This window comes from Ranitomeya imitator, chromosome 10 (assembly GCF_032444005.1).
Source record: "Ranitomeya imitator isolate aRanImi1 chromosome 10, aRanImi1.pri, whole genome shotgun sequence".
In the NCBI taxonomy this organism is placed as follows: domain Eukaryota; kingdom Metazoa; phylum Chordata; class Amphibia; order Anura; family Dendrobatidae; genus Ranitomeya; species Ranitomeya imitator.
In genome coordinates this window covers 36,479,077-36,505,282 of record NC_091291.1, presented here as the reverse complement: position 1 = coordinate 36,505,282, position 26,206 = coordinate 36,479,077, and the positions used below count along the sequence as shown (strand labels likewise).

The following is a 26,206-nucleotide window of genomic DNA, read 5'->3' as shown; positions in this document are numbered from 1 at the left end:
AATATTGGCCTTTCTGCTTGTGTGCCAGTCTTGACTCCTGGGTGCGTCATCTCTCAGTCAGTGGGCCATAGAACGCCTATTTTTGGTTTTATTTGTTTTCTAAATTCTCCCTGAAAAAATCATTTTATTTTATTTGGTTTCTAAATTCTTCCTGATAAAATCATATTTTTTTTATTATTTTTTTTTCTAAAGTCTCCCTGAAAAAAAAAAAAAAAAAAACAACCAAAAAAAACAGTGGGAGATTAATATTGGCCTTTCTGCTTGTGTGCCAGTCTTGACTCCTGGGTGTGCCATCTCTCTCTCTCTCTCTCTCCAATTGTGGTCCATAGAAAGCCTACATTTTTTTTCCTTGATTTGGGTTCCAAAATCTACCAGAGAAAATAACTCCATCAATCATTGGTAGAAAAATATTGGCCTCTGGGCTTGTGTGCCACTCCTGATTCCTGTGTGCGTCATCTCTCACTCAGTGGCCCATAGAAAGCATATAGTTTGTTACATTTGTTTTCTAAATTCTCCCTGCAAAAATCTATTTTTTTTTTTTTGGGGGGTTTCTAAAGTGTTCCTGAAAAAAATAAAAATAAAAAAAAAATAATAGTGTGACATTAATATTAACATTTGTGCTTCAGTGACAGTCCTGCGTGTGGGGCATCTCTCTAATTTGCAGCCACCAAAAAAAGAGTGTGTAACATTGGGCCTGATTTTCGCTGTGGTCTCACCAACCTGTAAAGGGGTAGCTAAATCATACAGAAGTTATAGCTCACCGTGTAAGTTGTGTGACTGCAACAAATAACGTTAGTTTGGTTACGTTTTTAAAACAATGAGGAAGTCTAGTGGAAGAGGTCGTGGCCGGGGGCGTTCATTGTCAGCTGGTAATGAGGGTAGTGGTAGTGGTGGAGCATCAGGTGGTCGTGGGGGAAAAAATATTGCACCTAAGTCTGGAGCTGTGGAGCCAGGTTCGTCGTCCGGCTACACAAGGCCTCGAACGCTCCCTTTTCTGGGATTAGGAAAACCGCTTTTAAAGCCGGAGCAGCAAGAGCAAGTTTTGGCTTATCTTGCTGACTCAGCCTCTAGCTCTTTTGCCTCATCTCGTGAAACTGGTAAAAGTAAAAGCAGCGCGTCGTTAGTGGATGTTCACGGTCAGGGACAAGTCACTTCCTTGTCCTCTTCAGCAAAAACAACAACAGAGAAGAATGCAGCAGGCGACACAACGGGTTACTCCATGGAGCTCTTTACACATACCGTCCCTGGCTTAGAAAGTGAAGCAGTTAACAGTCCATGCCCATTACAAATTGAATCTGACATGGAGTGCACTGACGCACAGCCACAGCCAGACTACTATGCTGGTCCTTTGACTCAGACCACAACATTGCCCTCGCAGGGTGCTGATCAAGAATCAGACCCTGATGAGACTATGTTGCCCCATCACGAACGCTATACCACCGAACGACACGGTGACACAGACGAAGTTGCGCAGGAGGTACAAGAAGAGTTATTAGATGACCCAGTTCTTGACCCCGATTGGCAGCCATTGGGGGAACAGGGTGCAGGCGGCAGCAGTTCTGAAGCAGAGGAGGAGGAGGGGCCGCAGCAGGCATCAACATCGCCACAGGTTCCATCTGCCGGGCCCGTATCTTGCCCAAAACGCGTGGCAAAGCCAAAACCTGGTGGAGGACAGCGTGGCCATCCGGTTAAAGCTCAGTCTGCAATGCCTGAAAAGGTATCCGATGCTAGAAAGAGTGCAGTCTGGCATTTTTTTAAACAACATCCAATTGATCAGCGCAAAGTCATCTGTCAAAAATGTTCTACTTCCTTAAGCAGAGGTCAGAATCTGAAAAGTCTCAATACTAGTTGCATGCATAGACATTTAACCACCATGCATTTGAAAGCTTGGACTAACTACCAAACGTCCCTTAAGGTTGTTGCACCCTCGGCCAATGAAGCTAGTCATCAACGCAACATCCCTTCCGGCAGTGTAGGACCACCATTTAGCGCACCACCTGCTGTATCTGTGCAGGTATCTTTGCCAGGCCAAAGCAGTCAGGGTCAGGGAATCACCAGTTTCGTAGTAGGAAACACTGCATCTAGGGCACCGGCGGCAACAATACCATCTCCCACCGTCTCTCAGTCTGCCATGTCCACCGGCACCCCCGCTAGTTCCACGATCTCCAGCTCTCCAGTCCAGCTCACCCTACATGAGACTATGGTTAGAAAAAGGAAATACTTAGCCTCGCATCCGCGTACACAGGGTTTGAACGCCCACATAGCTAGACTAATCTCGTTAGAGATGATGCCCTACCGGTTAGTTGAAAGCGAAGCTTTCAAAGACCTGATGGACTACGCTGTACCACGCTACGAGCTACCCAGTCGACACTTTTTTTCCAGAAAAGCCATCCCAGCCCTCCACCAGCATGTTAAAGAGCGCATCGTCCATGCACTCAGGCAATCTGTGAGCACAAAGGTGCACCTGACAACAGATGCATGGACCAGTAGGCATGGCCAGGGACGTTACGTGTCCATCACGGCACACTGGGTAAATGTGGTGGATTCAGGGTCCACAGGGGACAGCAAGTTTGGGACAGTTCTGCCTAGCCCACGGTCTAGTAAACAGTTGTCTGTAGCCGTTCGCACCCCCTCCTCCTCCTCCTCCTCGTCCTCCTGCAGAAGCAAGAGCTCGTCCACAGACCGCAGTCGCACAAACACTCCATCCGCACCTGCCACTGTTGCACACCAGGTCTCCCATTATGGGGCAGCTACTGGCATACGTCAGCAGGCTGTATTGGCTATGAAGTGTTTGGGCGACAATAGACACACCGCGGAAGTTCTGTCCGAGTTCTTGCAGCAAGAAACGCAGTCGTGGCTGGGCACTGTAGATCTTGAGGCAGGCAAGGTAGTGAGTGATAACGGAAGGAATTTCATGGCTGCCATCTCCCTTTCCCAACTGAAACACATTCCTTGCCTGGCTCACACCTTAAACCTGGTGGTGCAGTGCTTCCTGAAAAGTTATCCGGGGTTATCCGACCTGCTCCTCAAAGTGCGTGGACTTTGCGCACATATCCGCCGTTCGCCTGTACACTCCAGCCGTATGCAGACCTATCAGCGTTCTTTGAACCTTCCCCAGCATCGCCTAATCATAGACGTTGCAACAAGGTGGAACTCAACACTGCACATGCTTCAGAGACTGTGCGAACAGAGGCGGGCTGTTATGTTTTTGTGGGAGGATACACATACACGGGCAGGCAGTAGGATGGCAGACATGGAGTTGTCAGGTGTGCAGTGGTCGAAGATTCAAGACATGTGTCAAGTCCTTCAGTGTTTTGAGGAATGCACACGGCTGGTTAGTGCAGACAACGCCATAATAAGCATGAGCATCCCCCTAATGCGTCTGCTGATGCAAAGTTTGACGCACATAAAGGATCAGGCGTCTGCACCAGAGGAAGAGGAAAGCCTTGATGACAGTCAGCGATTGTCTGGTCAGGGCAGTGTACATGACGAGGTACCGGGCGAAGAGGAGGTGGAGGATGAGGAGGATGATGGGGATGAGTATATTTTTAATGAGGAAGCTTTCCCGGGGGCACGGGAAATTGGTGGCGTGGCAAGGCCGGGTTCTGGTTTTTTGAGGGACACAAGTGACGTAGATTTGCCTGCAACTGCCCCTCAACCAAGCACAACCGCAGATTTGACAACGGGAACTTTGGCCCACATGGCGGATTATGCCTTGCGTATCCTCAAAAGGGACACACGCATTACAAAAATGATGAACGATGACGATTACTGGTTGGCCTGCCTCCTTGATCCTCGCTATAAAGGCAAATTGCAAAATATTATGCCACATGAGAACTTGGAACTAATATTAGCAACAAAACAATCAACTCTTGTTGACCGTTTGCTTCTGGCATTCCCTGCACACAGCGCCCGTGATCGTTCTCACACGAGCTCCAGGGGCCAGCAGACCAGAGGTGTTAGAGGGGCAGAAATCAGAAGTGGCGTTGGACAGAGGGGTTTTCTGACCAGGTTGTGGAGTGATTTTTCTATGACCGCAGACAGGACAGGTACTGCAGCATCAATTCAAAGTGACAGGAGACAACATTTGTCCAGTATGGTTACAAACTATTTTTCATCCCTTATCGACGTTCTCCCTCAACCGTCATTCCCATTTGATTACTGGGCATCCAAATTAGACACCTGGCCAGAATTGGCAGAATATGCATTGCAGGAGCTTGCTTGCCCGGCAGCTAGTGTCCTATCAGAAAGAGTATTCAGTGCTGCAGGTTCAATACTAACAGAAAAAAGGACTCGTCTGGCTACCCAAAATGTAGATGATCTAACCTTCATTAAAATGAACCACAACTGGATTTCAAAATCTTTTGCCCCACCCTGCCCGGCTGACACCTAGCTTTCCTATGAAAAGGTCTTGCCTGTGGACTATTCTGAATGACTTTTCCAATCTCGTAATTTTCTTCACCTGATTGTCCAGCATACGACATGTTTCCACCTCACGAAATGGCCAAACTCCCCACACGGGGCCGTGCTATCGCCACTTTGCGCTTGGACCCTTGAGAGTGCTGTTTGTCTGAAGAGGTGGGTGTGGCCGCTTTTGGTCGACGGCACTGCCACTGGGTCCCTCATAGTACAATAAAGTGTCTCTGGCGGTGGTGGTGCGCACCCAACGTCAGACACACCGTTGTAATATGAGGGGCCCTGTGCCTGTACCGCCGGCCACAAGACAGTTCCCCCCCCCAGCTCAAACAGTGCTGTACCACTAGCAAAATTATCTCTCACAGCTTCACCAATGTGTAGTCTAGCCGCTGACATCCTTCAATGCCTGGCACTGACAATACCATTGTTTTGACATTTTTGTTATGTTAGGCCTTCGAAGCCTGTCTGCGGTCCCTTCTTTCTACAACTACTACACTGACCAGGCCACTGCTGGCCGTGTTACCCTGGAACCAATTTAAAAGTGCCTACAGTCAGCCCAATTTTGTTATGTTAGGCCTTCGAAGACTGTCTGCCGTCACTCCTTCCACTAGACTTCCACTGACCATACACTGCTGCCCATGTACCCCTGGAACCAATTTAAAGTGCCTACAGCCAGCCCAATTTTGTTATGTTAGGCCTTCGAAGCCTGTCTGCGGTCACTCCTTCCACTAGACTTCCACTGACCAGACCACTGCTGCCCGTGTACCCCTGGAACCAATTTAAAAGTGCCTACAGCCATGTGTTATTATTTTAGGCCTTCGATGCCTGTCTGCGGTCACTCCTTCCACTAGACTTCCACTGACCAGACCACTGCTGCCCGTGTACCCCTGGAACCAATTTAAAAGTGCCTACAGCCAGCCCAAGTTTGTTATGTTAGGCCTTCGATGCCTGTCTGCGGTCCATTCTTTCAACTACTACTACACTGACCAGGTCACTGCTGCCCGTGTACCCCTGGAACCAATTTAAAATTGCCTACAGCCAGCCCAATTTTTTTATTTTAGGCCTTCGATGCCTGTCTGCGGTCCATTCTTTCAACTACTACTACACTGACCAGGTCACTGCTGCCCGTGTACCCCTGGAACCAATTTAAAATTGCCTACAGCCATGTGTTATTATTTTAGGCCTTCGATGCCTGTCTGCGGTCACTCCTTCCACTAGGCCTCCACTGACCACACCACTGCTGTCCGTGTACCCCTGGAACCAATTTAAAATTGCCTACAGCCATGTGTTATTATTTTAGGCCTTCGATGCCTGTCTGCGGTCACTCCTTCCACTAGACTTCCACTGACCAGACCACTGCTGCCCGTGTACCCCTGGAACCAATTTAAAAGTGCCTACAGCCAGCCCAAGTTTGTTATGTTAGGCCTTCGATGCCTGTCTGCGGTCACTCCTTCCACTAGGCCTCCACTGACCACACCACTGCTGCCCGTGTACCCCTGGAACCAATTTAAAATTGCCTACAGCCAGCCCAATTTTTTTATTTTAGGCCTTCGATGCCTGTCTGCGGTCCATTCTTTCAACTACTACTACACTGACCAGGTCACTGCTGCCCGTGTACCCCTGGAACCAATTTAAAATTGCCTACAGCCAGCCCAATTTTTTTATTTTAGGCCTTCGATGCCTGTCTGCGGTCCATTCTTTCAACTACTACTACACTGACCAGGTCACTGCTGCCCGTGTACCCCTGGAACCAATTTAAAATTGCCTACAGCCATGTGTTATTATTTTAGGCCTTCGATGCCTGTCTGCGGTCACTCCTTCCACTAGGCCTCCACTGACCACACCACTGCTGTCCGTGTACCCCTGGAACCAATTTAAAATTGCCTACAGCCATGTGTTATTATTTTAGGCCTTCGATGCCTGTCTGCGGTCACTCCTTCCACTAGGCCTCCACTGACCACACCACTGCTGTCCGTGTACCCCTGGAACCAATTTAAAATTGCCTACAGCCATGTGTTATTATTTTAGGCCTTCGATGCCTGTCTGCGGTCACTCCTTCCACTAGACTTCCACTGACCAGACCACTGCTGCCCGTGTACCCCTGGAACCAATTTAAAAGTGCCTACAGCCAGCCCAAGTTTGTTATGTTAGGCCTTCGATGCCTGTCTGCGGTCACTCCTTCCACTAGGCCTCCACTGACCACACCACTGCTGCCCGTGTACCCCTGGAACCAATTTAAAATTGCCTACAGCCATGTGTTATTATTTTAGGCCTTCGATGCCTGTCTGCGGTCCATTCTTTCAACTACTACTACACTGACCAGGGCACTGCTGGCCGTGTACCCCTGGAACCAACATCAGAAAATATAAAAATAAGTATTTTGCTTATAAAAAAGAAAATACTGGTGAGATATCAAATGCAGACATTTTAACATTAAAAACAAACACACAACTCTAATCTGGTACAGTACTAAAAATGGCCACCAGCTACAATTACTTTCTCCTGCAAGTAGTTAACTGAAAGTTTTTTTAAATTGAAAACACACATATGGCATCCACCGAGTGTTGTCCTGTCGCGTCTTCTTTATATTATTGCCGAGAAGATGCAAAATAATGAAAATAATAAAATCATTAATTACCAAAATAATAGAGAAAGTCAACACCACATTGCAAATAAACATTCATTCCAAATAAAGAAGCAGGGCGCGTCCGAGGGTGAGTATATACCTAATAAGAATATAATCACCCTCGGACGCGCAATGCTTATTTCCAACAGCCTTCCTTCCTAAGAATCAGCCCTTCCGTCGTGTAGAGAGACGTTGTGTTACACTCCAAGGTGTTCCCCAGGTTGCCTTTCCTGAGCTTCGATCTTCCGGCTCTCGTTTAGTAGTTCTTGGAAACTACTCTGCATTAGGCCTTCAAATTGGGTATGGGGTGTAGAGAGATGGTGTGTTCCACTCCAAGGTGTTCCCCAGGTTGCCTTTCCTGAGCTTCGATCTTCCGGCTCTCGTTTAGTAGTTGTTGGAAACTACGCTGCATTAGGCCTTCAAATTGGGTATGGGGTGTAGCGAGAGGGTGTGTTACACTCCAAGGTGTTCCCCAGGTTGCCTTTCCTGAGCTTCGATCTTCCGGCTCTCGTTTAGTAGTTCTTGGAAACTACACTGCATTAGGCCTTCAAATTGGGTATGGGGTGTAGAGAGAGGGTGTGTTACACTCCAAGGTGTTCCCCAGGTTGCCTTTCCTGAGCTTCGATCTTCCGGCTCTCGTTTAGTAGTTGTTGGAAACTACGCTGCATTAGGCCTTCAAATTGGGTATGGGGTGTAGCGAGAGGGTGTGTTACACTCCAAGGTGTTCCCCAGGTTGCCTTTCCTGAGCTTCGATCTTCCGGCTCTCGTTTAGTAGTTCTTGGAAACTACACTGCATTAGGCCTTCAAATTGGGTATGGGGTGTAGAGAGAGGGTGTGTTACACTCTAAGGTGTTCCCCAGGTTTCCTTGCCATTGCTTCGGTCTTCCGACTCTCGTTTAGTAGTTGTAGAAAAGTACACTGCATTAGGCCATACAAAATGGGTATGGGGTGGAGAGAGATGGTGTGTTACACTCCAAGGTGTTCCCCAGGTTGCCTTTCCTGAGCTTCTATCTTCAGGCTCTCATTAAATTGTGGTTAAATGGAACAACTGCATTTGGCGTACTAGTTGGTTTGGGGCCTACTATCGGTGTCTGCCACTCCTTGCTGTTCTCCTCCACTGAACAAAGCTGTGCCGCCTGTTTACTACGGTTGCCAATTTTGAACTGCATTTCGACTACTTACTGATTTGGCCCTACTCTCTGTGTCAGCCTCTCATTCCAGTTGTCCTCCACTGCAATGCCCCCTGGTTATTCCTGTGTTACCAATTTTGAACTGCATTTAGCCCACTTTCTTCTTTGGGCCTATATCTGTGTTTCCACTTCATCGTGCCCATTGCCCAGCCAGTGATAGATGAGTCTGCTGGTACATTGACCCATAACGCAACATTCCCCGTGCACGCTACACAACAACATTGTGACCCTGCTGAAAGTCAGGTTGCTCTTCCCGCATACCATACCACCTTACACGGGGACAAAGAGGAAGGTGCAGATGAAAGTGCAGGTTCCTTCATCAGGTGGGGGGAGGAATACTAGTTGGCGACGTCACTGGCACAGGGCCTCTCATAGTACGCAAAAGTGTTGCTGCCGGTGGGAGGCGCCCCCGCCGTGCAAACACACCGCTGTACTTTGAGGGGCCCTGTGCCAGTGCCAATGCCAACGAGTGGGCCCCCCCTGCTTGCTCAGGTTCACAGCACTTGCAAAGTTGAAATACTTACCTCTCCCTGCTCCACTGCCGTGACGTGGTCCAGATTTCCTGGGCCCACTAATTACTTGAACCAGCCCTACCCCCCACAACTTTAGCCAAATGACCCCCAATTTCAAATGCCTTCCAATTATTATAAGGTAAATTACGCTTGACAAGCTTCATTAAGAAGAATGGATGGTTTTGACATTAAAATGGCCACTCTAGGTGTTTTCCTGGCCCCCACTCACTGCCGACTATGCTGCCCCATTGACTTGCATTGGGTTTCGTGTTTCGGTCGATCCCGACTTTACGTCATAATCGGCCGATTTCACTCGACCCGACTTTGGACATAGTCGGGTTTCGCAAAACCCGGCTCGACTCTAAAAAGGTCAAGGTCGCTCAACTCTAGTAGCCACTATTATTAAGCAATGTCTCCCTTATGAAAAAAAATACTCTCCCACCTAGCAAAATATGTATAGTTTATTTTTAATCATTGATTTGTAGTTTTAAATTTGATGCGTAAAAAAAACAAGCTACAGGCTCTTTTAGTAATCGATGAGGATTTCAATGGAGTGTGAAAATTTCCAACAGAGAACAGCGGAGTGTTTAACTATATCAATACTTGTGATTCAGGTGAGACACCTGAGGAAGGACAGATAGCTGAAACGCGTTGTGTTTTAATTACTTTGTATTGAATAAACCATACGTATTGTGGGAAATAAAATCTTTGTTCTTTTTCATAGGCAATTATCTCACTCCTGGGGAAGCCTCATTGCCTGGTGGAAGTACCTATAACTTGTTTTTTTATCGATCGGAAGAATTTATTTTATATATTGATAGCTCAAACTTTTATGCATAAGGAAATGCCAAATGTGTGTATTTTTAATTTTCTTTTAATTGCTTTATTTTTAATATAGCAAAAGGGGGTGATTAGTTTTTTACATATTTTGTTTATACTCATGTATAAAAACATTTTTTCCACATTTTAAAGAATTTTTTACACCCTTTGGGAAACTTAATCCTGAAATTATTTGATTGCATGTGCTGTGTATAGCAATGTATCACGAATTCTAAAATCACTGTCTCCTATGTAAGCAAGCTACTGGCTAACTTTCACAGGAGATCCATCATAGCAAGCACGAGGCGTGATAAGAGATTGACAGCTGCATTTATTATGTTAACAATGGAGCACTGTACACGGCTGTTAGAGGTAGATGATGGCTGAATAATTCAACCATCATTTGTCAGCAATGATGAGAGCTCAGCTGACAAGCCCGTGTCAAGGTCAGAGACCCTACATATGAAGTGTCATGTGTTTGCTTTAACAGTTTTCCGAAATGCAATTTTTTCAGTTTGGTGACCAATTACGCCTCCCATATTTAGGTTGGACTGCTGTATGTTGTCTCCTTTCTGGCAAAATTATCTAATTTAGCAATGAAATTAAGTACGTATCTGCTATTACAAAATATATCCCAATTGTCTATTTTCTCTACACTATGGCACAACTTAACTAGGCTACAATTTCACTACAATTTCTAACATATAAATTCCCACCACCTCAACATCTCACTTACGTTTTCCTCCTTCCCCATTAATATTGCTTGATATATCAAGTCCACCATTAATTTCCTGGTTTCCATTTATTCCAAAACCATGTGCCTCCCCAACACCACCAAATTCAATTCTTCCACTTTGCTGACCAAGTATGCCCCCCACATTTAGGTTTGGTTGTTGTTGGTTTCCACCTTCCAGGTTAATTTCTGTTTATATAAGAAAATAAAACAATTCATTGAAAACTCCTTAATTCTCCTTTTTAATTATAATAAATAATACCCTTCACCTCGAAAGCACAGAAAGGCTATTATGTAAATACCATAACATACATTTGGGCAATGCTAAGTTTTTCTTCTTCCCTTTATTTACTTCAGATAATATTCCAAATTTACCTTTAATTTTTTTCTACCCGCCATCACCAATCTTTACCAGTTATTTTTTCCAACTAAGCCCCACTCATTGCTACTTACAATAATCTATGTACATTTTTTGCCTTCCCCGTCAATTCCTTCCATTTTGAGAAGGACAGATGTTCACATTTCCACAAAATGAACAACAGAATGGCAAAAAATGTTTTCTCTTACTATATGACATTGTAAAAAAAAAAAAAATATCCCACCACCTGTCAGGTTTATCTACATATGTTCATAATGTGATCACTTACTGCCTCCTCCTTCCTGTTTAATACCATTTATGCTAAATCCACCATTAATTTCATGTTTTCCATTAATTCCAAAAGAATGTGCCTCCCTAGCACCGCCAAATTCAATTTTTCCGCCTTGTTGACCAAATGCGCCCCCCAGATGTAGATCGGGAACTTGGATTTTCCCTCCTTTCAAGTCAATTATTTCTGCTTAAATGAAGGAACAAATCATGTAACTTGTATTATAAAATAAATACTCTAGAAAGTAATTTTTCTTAACCACTACAAAAACAAATTTCAATTCATTAAATCAATTTTTAAAATATTTATACCTATCACCTCAACAATTAATTTAACAATAGCAATTATTTATATTGAATATTTTTTTCCAAGACTAAGGAGGCTTCATCAGAGATTCATCTCAAGAAGCAATGACTTTTTCTTAGCAAGGCTGTTTGTCATTACATGTCTCACATACAGTTTCCCTTCTTCCTTATTGAGCTCAATTGATATTTCAAGTCCACCACTAATTCCATGGTTGCCATAAATTTGCTTTGTCTCTCCGTCATTAAAAAAAATGAACTTTTATATATTTTTATTTTTTTCGTTTCTAAAAACCTTTTTTTTTACTTTTAACTACCGTATTTTTTGGACTATAAGACGCACCCCAAATTTGGGGTGAAGATTGCAGAAAAAAAGATTTTTTATAAGATGAGGGTCTGTCTTATTGTCCGAATTTAAAATATCTTACCTGAGGGCTGGCGGTGGCAGAGCAGGGTCACAGGAGGCATGGTGTCAGCAGAGGTGGGGTGATGTGGTACGGCGTGCACCTGAGCAGGGTCACTTCCTGCTTAGGTGGGCAACGCCATGGCCTGGTGTCCATGGGGAGGTTGCAGCAGTGGTGTGGCGACGGCAGAGGTGCAGGGATAATGAGCGGTATGGCGTGAGCAGGCTCCCTTCCATAGGTGAGGTGATGCAGCAGCATGGTAAGCAGCAGAGCCAGGTTAATTACCGGTTTATCAGTGGCAGCGGCCATCTTGCTGAGGCAAGATGGAGTGCTCTGCTTCCCGTTGCTTCAGGAAAATGGCCGCAGGAGGCCGCGCGTGCGCAGATGGAGATCGCGGCGGCCATTTTCCTGAAGCCGAGATCTAAATCTGCAAACTCGGCTTCAGGAAAATGGCCACCGTGATGTCCATCTGCGCACACGCGGCCTCCCGCGGCCATTTTCCTGAAGCCCCAGGAAACAGAGCACTCCATCTGCGCACGCGCGGCCTCAGAAAGATGGCCACCGCAACCGATAAACCGGTAATTAACCCGGCTCTACTGCTTACCGGGCTGCTGCATCACCTCACCTGTGGAAGGGACCCCGCTGACGCCATACCGCCTCCTCATCCCCGCACCTCTGCCTCTGCCACACCTCTGACGCCGCCACACCACTACCGGTAAGCCTGCATTACGACTATAAGACACCCCCCCATTCCCCCCCTGTTTTGGGGGGGGAAAAGTGCGTCTTAAAGTCATAAAATACGGTATATTTTTTACTCTCTTTGGGAAACTTAAACCTGCAATTATCTGATTGCTTGTGCTGTATATAACAATGCATCCCTGATGCTATGTATAGCTAAAATCACCGTCTCCTATGAACACCAGCTACTGCCTAATTTTCATAGGAGATCAGTCATAGCAAGCACGATGTGTGATAAGAGATTGACAGCTGTATTTAATGTGTTAACAATGGAGCTCTGTACACGGCTGTTAGAGGTAGATGATGGCTGAATAATTCAACCACCGTCAGATGAGAAAGATGCCGTCTCAGCTTGCAAGCCTGTGTCAAAGTCAAAGACCCTACATATGAAGTATTATGGGGTTTTTTCACAGTTTTCCCCAAACTTAATTTTTTCAGTTTGGTGACCAATTACGCCTCCCATATTTAGGTTGGACTGCTGTATGTTGTCTCCTTTCTGGCAATATTATCTAATTTAGCAATGAAATTAAGTACTTATCTGCTATTACAAAATATATCCCAATTGTCTATTTTCTCTACACTATGGCAAAAATCTAGGCTTCATTCTAATTGTTACAATTTCTAACATATAAATGCCCACCACCTCAAAACCTCACTTACGTTTTCCTCCTTCCCCATTAATATTGTTTGATATATCAAGTCCACCATTAATTTGTTGATTTCCATTTATTCCAAAAGCATGAGCCCCACCAGCACCACCAAAGTCGATTTTTCCACCTTGCTGACCAAGAATGCCCCCCACATTTAGGTTTGGTATTTGTAGGTTTCCACCTTCCAGGTTAATTTCTGTTTATGTAAGGAAAGAAAACATTTCATTCAAAACTCCTTAGCGCTCCTTTTTAATTCTAATAAATAACACTCATCACATTGACAGCACAGAAAGGCTATTATATACTTAACATAGTATACATTGGGGCAATAAGTTTTTCTTCTCCCCTTTATTTACTCCAGATAATATTCTAATTTTACCTTTAATTTCACACTTTTTTTCTACCCACCATCACGAATTCTTATGAGTTATTTTACCAACTAAGCCCCAATCATTGCTACTTACAATAATCTTTACCTTTCCCATCAATTCTTTCCATTTTGAGAAGGACAGATGTTCACATTTCCACAAAATGAACAACAGAATGGCAAAAAATGTTTTCTCTAACTGTACGTCATTGTGAAAAAAAAATCAAAACTATCCCACCACCTGTCAGGTTTATCTACTTATGTTCATAATGTGATCACTTACTGCCTCCTCCTTCCTGATTAATCCCACTTATGCTAAATCCACCATTAATTTCATGTTTTCCATTAATTCCAAAAGAATGTGCCTCCCTAGCACCGCCAAATTCAATTTTTCCGCCTTGTTGACCAAATGCGCCCCCCAGATGTAGATCGGGAACTTGGATTTTCCGTTCTTTCAAGTCAATAATTTCTGTTTAAATGAAGGAACAAATCAGGTAACTTGTATTATAAAATAATTCCTCTATAAAGTAATTTTTCTTTAACACTACCGCGACAAATTCCAATTCATTTGATCAATTTTTAAAACATTTATGCCTATCACCCCAACATTTATTTAATAATATTAATTTCTTAGATTCTATTTTCTGCCAAGACTAAGGGGGCTTTTAGCAGATTTATCTCGATGGACATTAACTTTTTCTTAGCGAGGCTGTGTGTCATCATTACATGTCTCACATAGAGTTTCCCCTCCTTCCGTATTGAGCTCATTTGACATTTCACGTCCACCATTAATTTCATGGTTTCCATGAATTACTTGTCTCTCCAACAAATCCAAATTGTACCTTTCCCTTTTGATTATCATGTACACCACCCCAGATTTATTTTGAGGAGTTGTATTTTGCCTCCTTTCAAATCTTGAGGACCAAGGAACAAATTTGTCCCATGGTTTTAAACTAAAACTAATTAGATCGAATAAACATATGGATCTTAAACGGTCAACCGAAAAAAAAAAGTTAATTAACTTGTATTATTAAGCACTTTCTCCCTTATTAAAAAAATTGCCCTTACACCTAGCTATATATATATAATTTATTTTTTATCCATGAATTATAGTTTTTAATTTTATGCATAGGAAAAAAAACAAAATATAGGCGCTTCCAGTAACCGATGAGGATTCCAATGGAGTGAGATAATTTCCAAGAGAGAGCAGCGAATTGTTTCACTCCAATAATACATGTGGTTTATTCAATAAAAAATGGTTAAGAACACAACGCGTTTCGGCTATCCAGCCCTCATCAGATGTATCACCTGTACCACATGTATTGTTGGAGTTAAACACTCTGTTGTGCTCTCTTGGACATTATCTCACTCCATTGGAATCCTCATCGGTTAGTGGAAGCGCCTATAGCTTGTTTTTTCCTACGTTGGAACTCTTCCAAGGAATTAGCCCCATCCCACCATGTTGGCATCAGACCACCACTAAGGTGTTCAGGAGATATATAGTATTTTAGAGTTGTGCCTGATTTTGCAACTCCAGCAGGTGAGTAGTATTCCTTTCTCACCTTAACTGCTTTTGAAAAAAAAATGTAATACTATGTTTAAGTAGCCCTCCTTTATTTTCCCTTCCATTTTAGGTAACACTTTACAAAACAAGTTTTTAATTTGAAATACCCATCACTTTAATCCCTTCCCATCCCAGCGAATTTCTGCTTTTTCATTTTTGCTTTTTTTCCTCCCCTTCTCCCAAAGCCATAACTTTTTAGTTTTTGTCCACATAGCAGTATTTGGTCTTCTCTTTCGTTAGACAAATTGTACTTTTGAATGACATAATTCATTTTATCATGTGAGGCTCTGGAAAGCAGGAAAAAAATTACAAGTGCGTCAAAATTGCCAAAAAAAGAGCAATTCCACATTTTTGTGGGGGGGTTCTTTACTTACCATGTTCACTATATGGTAAAACTAACCATGCCATATGACTCTCCAGGTCACTGTGATTACACAGACACCAGACATGTATAGTTTTCTTTGGTTTTTTCTTTTTGTTAGTGGTGAAAAAATAATTGGCTTGGGGTGGACTTATTCCAACACACGTAACGTTTTCAATTTTCAAGATCTGGGGATGGATGAGGGCTCATTTTTTGAGCCCTAAGCTGACGTTTTTACTCATACCACTTTGGGGTACATACAATTTTTTTGATCTCCTCTTATTGCATTGTAGTGTTGCGTTGGCCAAAAAAACGTAACTCTAGTGTTCCAATTTTTTTCTCATTATGCTTTTCACTGATTGGATTATTTTACTTTATATTTTGATAAACTGGACTTGTATACCAAATATATGCATTTTTAATTTTCCTTTCATTTCTTTTATTTTTAATGGAGCAAAAAGGGGGTGATTTGAATTTTAATATATTTTTATTTTCACATCATTATCACATTAATTAAAACTTTTTTTTTTCACTTTCTACTGTATATTTAACTCCCTTTAGGAAACTTAAACCTGCAAGTAACCATTTGCTTGTGTTAAATACAGCAGTGCATCATTGCTGCCATTTGCAGCTAAAATCACAGTCTCCTGACTTTATTTCACAGGAGAACCGTGATAATAAGCATGGCGCATGTTAAGAGATTTACAGAGTCAGTTAACATGTTAACAACGAAGGTCTGCCCATGGCTCTTAGAGGCAGATGATGGCAGAATAATTCTACCATCATCTGCTGAAAAAGATGCGGGCTCAGCTTGCGAGCCCATGTCAAAGTAAGAGACCCTGTATATGATGTATGATGTTTTTGCCTCACAAGTTTTCCCAAACGCAATTTTTCCAGTTTGGTGACCAATTACGCCACCTATATTAAGGTTGGATTTTGCCTCTTTTTTCATTAATATTATCTATTTAACCATTGGAATTAAGTAATAATCTGCCATTATAAATTATATTCCAAAAATATAATTTCCTTTTACTATGACAAAAACAAACTAGACTTTATTCTTATCACTACAATTTCTAACATCTAAGTGTCCACCACCTCAACATCTCACTTACGTTTTCCTCCTTCCCTACTAATCCCACTTGATATATCAAGTCCACCATTAATTTGTTGATTTCCATTAATTCCTAAAGCAACATTGCCAAGTTCAATTTTTCCACCTTGTTGACCAAGAATGCCCCCCACATTCAGGTTGGGTAGTTGTAGGTTTCCACCTTCAAGGTTAATTTCTGTTTATATAAGGAAACAAAACATTTAATCGAAAAATTCCTTCATTCTCCTTTTTAATAAAATATATTACCCATCACCTCGAGAGCACAGAAGACTGCTATGTATATCGTGTTATATATTGGAGAAATGTTAAGCGTTCTTTCTCCCCTTTACTTACTTCACGTAATATTCAAAATTTACCCTTAATTTCATATTTTTTTCTTCCCACCATCACCAAAAATTGACAATAGAACAGTAAAAAATATTTTCTCAAAATATATGTCTTTGTTAAAAAATAATGTAAAAATATCAAATTACCCATCAGTTTTATATAGATATGTTCATATTTACTAAATATAATAACTTACTGGTTCCTCCTTCCTGATTAATCCCATTTATATTCAGGCCGCCATTAATGTCACTTTTTCCATTAATTCCAAAAGCATGTGCCTCCCCAACTTTGCCAAATTCAATTTTTCCACCTTGTTGACCAAGTATACCCCCCACATTTAGGTTTGGAAATTGTAGGTTTCCACCTTCCAGGTTAATTTCTGTTTATATAAAGGAAATAAAATATTTCATTCAAAATTCCTCAGTTCTCCTTTTTTAATAAAATATCACCCATCACCTCTACAGCACAGAAAGTCTGTCATGTAGTTACCATACATTGGAGAAATGTTATGTTTTCCTTCTTCCTTTTTATACTTCAAGAAATATTTAAAATTTGCCTTTAGTTTCATGGTTTTTACCCGTCATCATCTAACTTTGCCGATTATTTTACCAACTAAGCCCCACTCATTGCTCGTTACCACAACATGCCCTTTTTTGCCTTTCACATCCATTTATTTTGTTTTGCAAAAGACAAATGTTGACAATTCCCCCCAAAAATTGACAATAGAACTGTAAGAAAATATTTTCTTTAAATATATGACTTTGTAAAAAAATGTAAAAATATCCCATCACCGGTCAGTTTTATATAGATATGTTCATATTTACTAAAAGTAATAACTTACTGCCTCCTCCTTCCTGACTAATCCCATTTATATTCAGGCCGCCATTAATGTCACTTTTTCCATTAATTCCAAAACCATGTGCCCCACCAGCACCGCCAAGTTCAATTTTTCCACCTTGCTGACCAAGTATGCCCCCCACATTTAGGTTCGGAAGTTGTAGGTTTCCACCTTCCAGGTTAATTTCTGTTCATATAAGGAAAGAAAACATTTCACTCAAAATTCCTTAGCGCTCCTTCTGTAATTATATATTATCCATCACCTCAACAGAACAGAAGATTATTATATATATCGTGGTATACACTGGAGAAATGTAAAGTTTTATTTCCATGACCAATTTTTATGAGTTATTTTACCAACTAAGCCCCACTCATTGCTACTTACAGTAATCTTTGTGCATATTTTGCCTTTCCTGTCATTTTGAGAAGGACAGATGTTCACATTTCCACAAAATGAACAATAGAATGGCAAAAAAAGTTTTCTCTAACTGTACGTCATTGTGAAAAAAAACATGAAAACTATCCCACCACCTGTCAGGTTTATCTACTTATGTTCATAATGTGATAACTTACTGCCTCCTCCTTCCTGTTTAATCCCACTTATGCTAAATCCACCATTAATTTCATGTTTTCCATTAATTCCAAAAGAATGTGACTCCCTAGCACCGCCAACTTCAATTTTTCCACCTTGTTGACCAAATGCGCCCCCCAGATGTAGATCGGGAACTTGGATTTTCCCTCCTTTCAAGTCAATTATTTCTGTTTAAATGAACGAACAAATCAGGTAACTTGTATTATGAAATAAGTCCTCTATAAAGTAATTTTTCTTTAACACTACCGCGACAAATTCCAATTCATTTGATCAATTTTTAAAACATTTATGCCTATCACCCCAACATTCATTTAATAATATTAATTTCTTAGATTCTATTTTCTGCCAAGACTAAGGGGGCTTTTAGCAGATTTATCTCAAGGGACATTGACTTTTTCTTAGCGAGGCTGTGTGTCATCGTTACATGTCTCACATAGAGTTTCCCCTCCTTCCTTCTTGAGCTCATTTGACATTTCACGTCCACCATTAATTTCATGGTTTCCATGAATTACTTGTCTCTCCAGCAAATCCAAATAGTATCTTTCCCTTTTGATTATCATGTACACCCCCCAGAATTATTTTGGGGAGTTGTATTTTGCCTCCTTTCAAATCAATAATTTCTATTTAACCCTTTGAAGACCAAGGACAAATGTGTCCCATAGTTTTAAACTAAAACTAATTAGATCGAATAAACATATGGATCTTATACATCTGAGTCTTAAACATCTCACTTACGTTTTCCTCCTTCCCTACTAATCCCACTTGATATATCAAGTCCACCATTAATTTGTTGATTTCCATTAATTCCTAAAGCAACATTGCCAAGTTCAATTTTTCCACCTTGTTGACCAAGAATGCCCCCCACATTCAGGTTGGGTAGTTGTAGGTTTCCACCTTCAAGGTTAATTTCTGTTTATATAAGGAAACAAAACATTTCATTCAAAATTCCTTCATTCTGCTTTTTAATAAAATATATTACCCATCACCTCGAGAGCACAGAAGACTGCTATGTATATCGTGTTATATATTGGAGAAATGTTAAGCGTTCTTTCTCCCCTTTACTTATTACACGTAATATTCAAAATTTACCCTTAATTTCATATTTTTTTCTTCCCACCATCACCAAAAATTGACAATAGAACAGTAAAAAATATTTTCTCAAAATATATGTCTTTGTTAAAAAATAATGTAAAAATATCAAATTACCCATCAGTTTTATATAGATATGTTCATATTTACTAAATATAATAACTTACTGGTTCCTCCTTCCTGATTAATCCCATTTATATTCAGGCCACCATTAATTTCACTTTTTCCATTAATTCCAAAAGCATGTGCCTCCCCAACTTTGCCAAATTCAATTTTTCCACCTTGTTGACCAAGAATACCCCCCACATTTAGGTTTGGAAATTGTAGGTTTCCACTTTCCAGGTTAATTTCTGTTTATATAAAGGAAATAAAATATTTCATTCAAAATTCCTCAGTTCTCCTTTTTTAATAAAATATCACCCATCACCTCTACAGCACAGAAAGTCTGTCATGTAGTTACCATACATTGGAGAAATGTTATGTTTTCCTTCTTCCTTTTTATACTTCAAGAAATATTTAAAATTTGCCTTTAGTTTCATGGTTTTTACCCGTCATCATCTAACTTTGCCGATTATTTTACCAACTAAGCCCCACTCATTGCTCGTTACCACAACATGCCCTTTTTTGCCTTTCACATCCATTTATTTTGTTTTGCAAAAGACAAATGTTGACAATTCCCCCCAAAAATTGACAATATAACTGTAAGAAAATATTTTCTTTAAATATATGACTTTGTAAAAAAATGTAAAAATATCCCATCACCGGTCAGTTTTATATAGATATGTTCATATTTACTAAAAGTAATAACTTACTGCCTCCTCCTTCCTGACTAATCCCATTTATATTCAGGCCGCCATTAATGTCACTTTTTCCATTAATTCCAAAACCATGTGCCCCACCAGCACCGCCAAGTTCAATTTTTCCACCTTGCTGACCAAGTATGCCCCCCACATTTAGGTTCGGAAGTTGTAGGTTTCCACCTTCCAGGTTAATTTCTGTTCATATAAGGAAAGAAAACATTTCACTCAAAATTCCTTAGCGCTCCTTCTGTAATTATATATTATCCATCACCTCAACAGAACAGAAGATTATTATATATATCGTGGTATACACTGGAGAAATGTTACGTTTTATTTCCATCACCAATTTTTATGAGTTATTTTACCAACTAAGCCCCACTCATTGCTACTTACAATAATCTATGTACATTTTTTGCCTTTCCCATCAATTCCTTCCATTTTGAGAAGGACAGATGTTCACATTTCCACAAAATGAACAATAGAATGGCAAAAAAATGTTTTCTCTAACTGTACGTCATTGCAAAAAAAAAAAGAAAAATATCCCACCACCTGTCAGGTTTATCTACTTATGTTCATAATGCGATAACTTACTGCCTCCTCCTTCCTGATTAATCCCATTTATGCTAAATCCACCATTAATTTCATGTTTTCCATTAATTCCAAAAGAATGTGCCTCCCTAGCACCGCCAAATTCAATTTTTCCACTTTGTTGACCAAATGCGCCCCCCAGATGGAGATCGGGAACTTGGATTTTCCGTCCTTTCAAGTTAATTATTTCTGTTTAAATGAAGGAATAAATCATGTAACTTGTATCATGAAACAATTCTTCTGTAAAATCATTTTTCTTTAACACTACAGCGACAAATTCCAATTCATTTGATCAATTTTTAAAACATTTACGCCTATCACCCCAACATTCATTTTAGCAGGCTTTTTAGGGGCTTGTAGCAGATTTATCTCAAGGGACATTGACTTTTTTCTTAGCGAGGCTGTGTGTCATCATTGCATGTCTCACATAGAGTTTCCCCTCCTTCCTTATTGAGCTCGTTTGACATTTCACGTCCACCATTAATTTCATGGTTTCCATGAATTACTTGTCTCTCCAACAAATCCAAATTGTACCTTTCCCTTTTGATTATCATGTACACCCCCCAGATTTATTTTGGGGAGTTGTATTTTGCCTCCTTTCAAATTAATAATTTCTCTTTAACCCTTTGAGGACCAAGGAACAAATGTGTCCCATTGTTTTAAACTAAAACTAATTAGATCGAATAAACATATGGATCTTAAACATCTCACTTACGTTTTCCTCCTTCCCTACTAATCCCATTTGATATATCAAGTCCACCATTAATTTGTTGATTTCCATTAATTCCTAAAGCAACATTGCCAAGTTCAATTTTTCCACCTTGTTGACCAAGAATGCCCCCCACATTCAGGTTGGGTAGTTGTAGGTTTCCACCTTCCAGGTTAATTTCTGTTTATATAAGGAAAGAAAACATTTCATACATAATTCCTTAATTCTCCATTTTAATAAAATATTACCCGTCACCTTGACAGCACAGAAAGGCTTTTATGTAGTTACCATGGTATACAATGGAGAAATGTTATGTTTTCCTTCTCCCCTTTATTTACTTCAATTTATTTTAAATTTATCCTTAATTTCATGCTTTTTTCTACCCACCATCACCAATCTTTACCAGCTATTTTACCAACTAAGCCCCACTCATTGATAATTTCCATAATCTATGTACATTTTTTGCTTTTCACGTCAATTCATTCCATTTTGGAAAAGACAAATGTTGACATTTCTCCTCAAAAATAGGCAAAAGGCAAAAAAACATTTCTCTAACTATACGACTTTGTAATAAAAACTGTGAAAAATATCCCTCCACCTGTCAGGTTTATTTAGAGATATTCACTTACTGCCTCCTCCTTCTTGATTAATCCCATTTATATTAAGTCCACCACTAATTTCATGATTTCCACTAATTCCAAAACCATGTGCCTCACCAGCACCGCCAACTTCAATTTTTCCACCTTGCTGACCAAGTATGCCCCCTGCATTTAGGTTTGGAAGTTGTAGGTTTCCACCTTCCAGGTTAATTTCTGTTTATATAAGGAAACAAAACATTTCATTCAAAATTCCTTAGTTCTATTTTAATAAAATAATACCCATCACCTCTACAGTACAGGAAGGCTGTTATGTAGTTACCATGGTATACATTGGAGAAATGTTATGTTTCCCTTCTCTTTTTCTACTTCAATTTATTTGAAATGTATCCTTCTTTTCACTATTTTTCTACCTATCATCACTAGTGTTGAGCATTCCGATACCGCAAGTATCGGGTATCGGCCGATACTTGCGGTATCGGAATTCCGATACCGAGATCCGATACTTTTGTGGCATCGGGTATCGGTATCGGATCCATAGGGATGTGTAAAATAAAGAATTAAAATAAAAAATATTGATATATTCACCTCTCCGGCGGCCCCTGGACATCACGCTGGTAACCGGCAGGCTTCTTTGTTTAAAATGAGCGCGTTTAGGACCTGCAAATGACGTCGCGGCTTCTGATTAGTCGCGTGCCGCCCATGTGACTGCCACGCGACCAATCAGAAGCCGTGACGTCATTCGCAGGTCCTAAATTCCTAGAATTAGGAATTTAGGACCTGCGAATGATGTCGCGGCTTCTGATTGGTCGCGTGCCGCTCATGTGACCGTCACGCGACCAATCAGAAGCCGCGACGTCATTCACAGGTCCTAAACGCGCGCATTTTAAACAAAGAAGCCTGCCGGTTACCAGCGTGATGTCCAGGGGCCGCCGGAGAGGTGAATATATCAATATTTTTTATTTTAATTCTTTATTTTACACATTAATATGGATCCCAGGGCCTGAAGGAGAGTATTCTCTCCTTCAGACCCTGGGAACCATCAGGATACCTTCCGATACTTGGTGTCCCATTGACTTGTATAGGTATCGGATATCGGTATCGGCGATATCCGATATTTTTCGGGTATCGGCCGATACTATCTGATACCGATACTTTCAAGTATCGGACGGTATCGCTCAACACTAATCATCACCAATCTTTAGCAGCTATTTTACCAACTAAGACCCACTCATTGTTAGTTATCGTAACCTAATGTACATACTCTTGTATAAACCAAGTTTTTCAGCACTTTTTTGTACTGAAAACACCCCGCCCTCGGCTTATACAAGAGTCATTAGCCCAGAAGGCGGCAGGGGAGGAGGAGCGGCAGGTCACAGGAGCAGGAGCCAGCTGCTGCCGCTAAAGCCTGTACCTGCTGCTAAAGAGAAATTATTATTCACTGCCTGGCAGTGAATATTCATTTCTCTTAAAGGGCGCACAGATACAGCCAAAGCCTTCCAGCACACATACCACTTACCTTCCTTCACTGCATCTCCTACCGATGCCAGCAGCTCTTCCGGCCAAGCGATCACTTGTTCCATGCTCATTAAGATAATGAATATTCACCTCTCTCCACTCCCATAAGCGTGGACTGAATATTCATTACCATGAGTGGGGACACGTGATCGCTCGGCTGGAAGAGCTGCTGTCACCAAACAAGATGCAGCGAGAGAGCGTAGGGAAGGTAAATAGGATGTGTTTTTTTATATAGGAACCATGCATACAAGGACAGGGATGGGTAGCAATTCATGCAAGGATAGGGGATAAAGAGCCATGCATACAAGGATGGGGATAAGGAGCCATGCATACAAGGACAGGAATATGGAGCCACGCATAACAGGATAGGGATGAGGGGACATGCATACCCGGCTTATACTCGAGTCAATAAGTTTTCACAGTTTTTCGTGGCAAAATTAGGTGCATCGGCTTATACTTGGGTCGACTAAGGCTACTTTCACACTTCCGTCTTTTTAGATCCGTCACAATGCGTCGTTTTGGGAAAAAAACGCATCCTGCTAATGTGCCCACAGGATGTGTTTTTTTCCCATAGACTTGTATTGCCGACGGATCGCGACATATGGCCACACATCGCATCCGTCGTGCACTGGATGCATCGGTATTTGGCAGACCATCGCAGCGAAAAAAGGTTCAAGGGAACATTTTTTCGTACGTCGTGTCCTGCATTTTAAACTGCACATGCCCGGCCGTAACTGCACCCCTCCTCCCTGGGAGTTTACTATGGGCGGCGGACGCGTTGAAACACTGCGTCCACTGCCCACATTGTGCATAAAATCACCACTGTCCATCGGTACATTGCGCCGACGCTTTGTGACGGCCCCGTACCGACAGAAGTGTGAAAGAAGCCTTATACAGGAGTATATACGGTATGCCAATTTTTTGCCTTTCATGTCAACTCATTGCATTTTGGGAAAAACAAATAGTGACATTTTACCGCAAAAAATAAACAAAACAATTGCAAAAAATATTTTTTCTAACTTCCACCACCTGTTAGGTTTATCTAGATTTATACATATTCATATTTACTAATAACTTACTGCCTCCTCCTTCCTGATTAATCCCATTTAAGCTAAATCCGCCATTAATTTCATGTTTTCCATTAATTCCAAAAGCATGTGCCTCCCCAGCACCGCCAATTTCAATTTTTCCACCTTGTTGACCAATTATGCCCCCCACTTTAAGGTTTGGTAGTTGTAGGCTTCCACCTTCCAGGTTAATTTCTGTTTACATAAGGAAACAAAACACTTAATTAAAAATTCCTTAATTCTCCTTTGTTAATAAAATAATACCCATCACCTCTCCAGCACAGACTTATGTATTAACCGTAGTATACAAACTTCTCCCTTTTTATACTTCAAATAATATTTTTAATGTACCTTTAATTTCATGTTTTTCTACCCACCATTACCAATTTTTGCCAGTTATTTTACCAACTAAGCCCCACTCATTGCTAGTTACATAACCTATGCACTTTTTTTGCCTTTTATGTTAATTTATTCAATTTTGGAAGAAATAAATGTCGGCATTTCCCCAAAAAACTAAACAGCAGAATTGCAAAAAATGTTTTCTCTAACGGTACGACTTTGTAAAAAAAAGTTTGTTAAAAATATCCCATCACCTGTTAGATTGATCTACATATATTCATGTTTACTAAAAACTTACTGCCTCCTGCTTCTTGATTAATCCCATTTATATTAAATCCACCATTAATTTCTTGATTTCCATTAATTCCAAAACCATGTGCTCCAGCACCGCCAATTTGAATTTTTCCACCTTGTTGACCAAGAATACCCCCCACATTTATGTTGGGTAATTGTAGGTTTCCACCATTCAGGTTAATTTCTGTTTATATATGGAAACAAAACATTTTATTCAAAATACATCATTGCCCCTTTTTTAAAATCAAGATTATACCCATCACCTCAAACACAAAGAGGCTAGTACATCCTTAGCAAAGTGTATGAAAAGAAAGTTAATGTTTTCCTTCTGTTCTTCATTTATTTCACATAATATCCTAAATTCGTCCTTAATTTCATGCATTTTCCTACCTCCAATCTCCACAAGTTATTTCACAGGCTAAACCCAGCTCATTATAATTTAGTATAACCCATGTTAACTTTTCACCTTTCACATTAATTATTTCCACTTGAAGAAATATAAATGTTCACATTCCCCTAAACTGAACAATATTCCGCCACCTGTCAGGTTTATCTGGATAGGTTCATATTAACTAACTGTAATAACTTACTGTTTCCTAATTCCTTGTTGATCTCACTAGATATTTTAAATCCACCATTCATTTCCTGTTTTCCATTAAAGCCAAAAGCATTCCCCCATTGTTGCCAAATTTAATTTTTCCACTTTATTGACCAACTATGCCCCCACTTTTAAGTTGGGTAGTCATATGTTTTCATCTTTCAAGTTAAGTACTTCTGTTTGATTTATTCCTTCGATTTAGGATATAATACCCACCACCTTGACATTATAAAGAGGTTTGGATAGATCCACAAACCCAAGTGTATTTCAAGAAATGTTGTGGCTTCCTTGACCCTTTTATTTTTTTCACGTAATGTCCTAAGTTCACCCTTAATTCGATAATTTAAAGTTAAATTAGTCTTGTTACAACTTCTTATAACTCATGTTAAATTTTTTGCCTTTCACATCA

The 26,206-nt window shown here is 40.8% G+C and overlaps 1 protein-coding gene across 1 annotated transcript in view; it reads right to left on the bottom strand.

The window, feature by feature from the left end:
• The window catches only part of LOC138652191 (mucin-2-like), a 209,517-nt gene that overhangs the window by 163,081 nt on the left and 20,230 nt on the right, over positions 1–26,206 (bottom strand). The window contains exons 8-23 of the mRNA XM_069742959.1: positions 25,204–25,383; positions 24,579–24,761; positions 22,015–22,197; positions 21,392–21,565; positions 20,680–20,865; positions 20,101–20,283; positions 19,456–19,638; positions 18,935–19,108; positions 18,181–18,366; positions 17,612–17,794; positions 16,967–17,149; positions 16,445–16,618; positions 13,688–13,873; positions 13,048–13,233; positions 10,944–11,132; positions 10,300–10,485 (exon numbers count right to left, since the gene is read on the bottom strand). Of these exons, the coding sequence (XP_069599060.1) occupies positions 10,300–10,485; positions 10,944–11,132; positions 13,048–13,233; positions 13,688–13,873; positions 16,445–16,618; positions 16,967–17,149; positions 17,612–17,794; positions 18,181–18,366; positions 18,935–19,108; positions 19,456–19,638; positions 20,101–20,283; positions 20,680–20,865; positions 21,392–21,565; positions 22,015–22,197; positions 24,579–24,761; positions 25,204–25,383 (2,919 nt within the window). The remainder of the gene's footprint in view (positions 1–10,299; positions 10,486–10,943; positions 11,133–13,047; positions 13,234–13,687; positions 13,874–16,444; positions 16,619–16,966; positions 17,150–17,611; positions 17,795–18,180; positions 18,367–18,934; positions 19,109–19,455; positions 19,639–20,100; positions 20,284–20,679; positions 20,866–21,391; positions 21,566–22,014; positions 22,198–24,578; positions 24,762–25,203; positions 25,384–26,206) is intronic.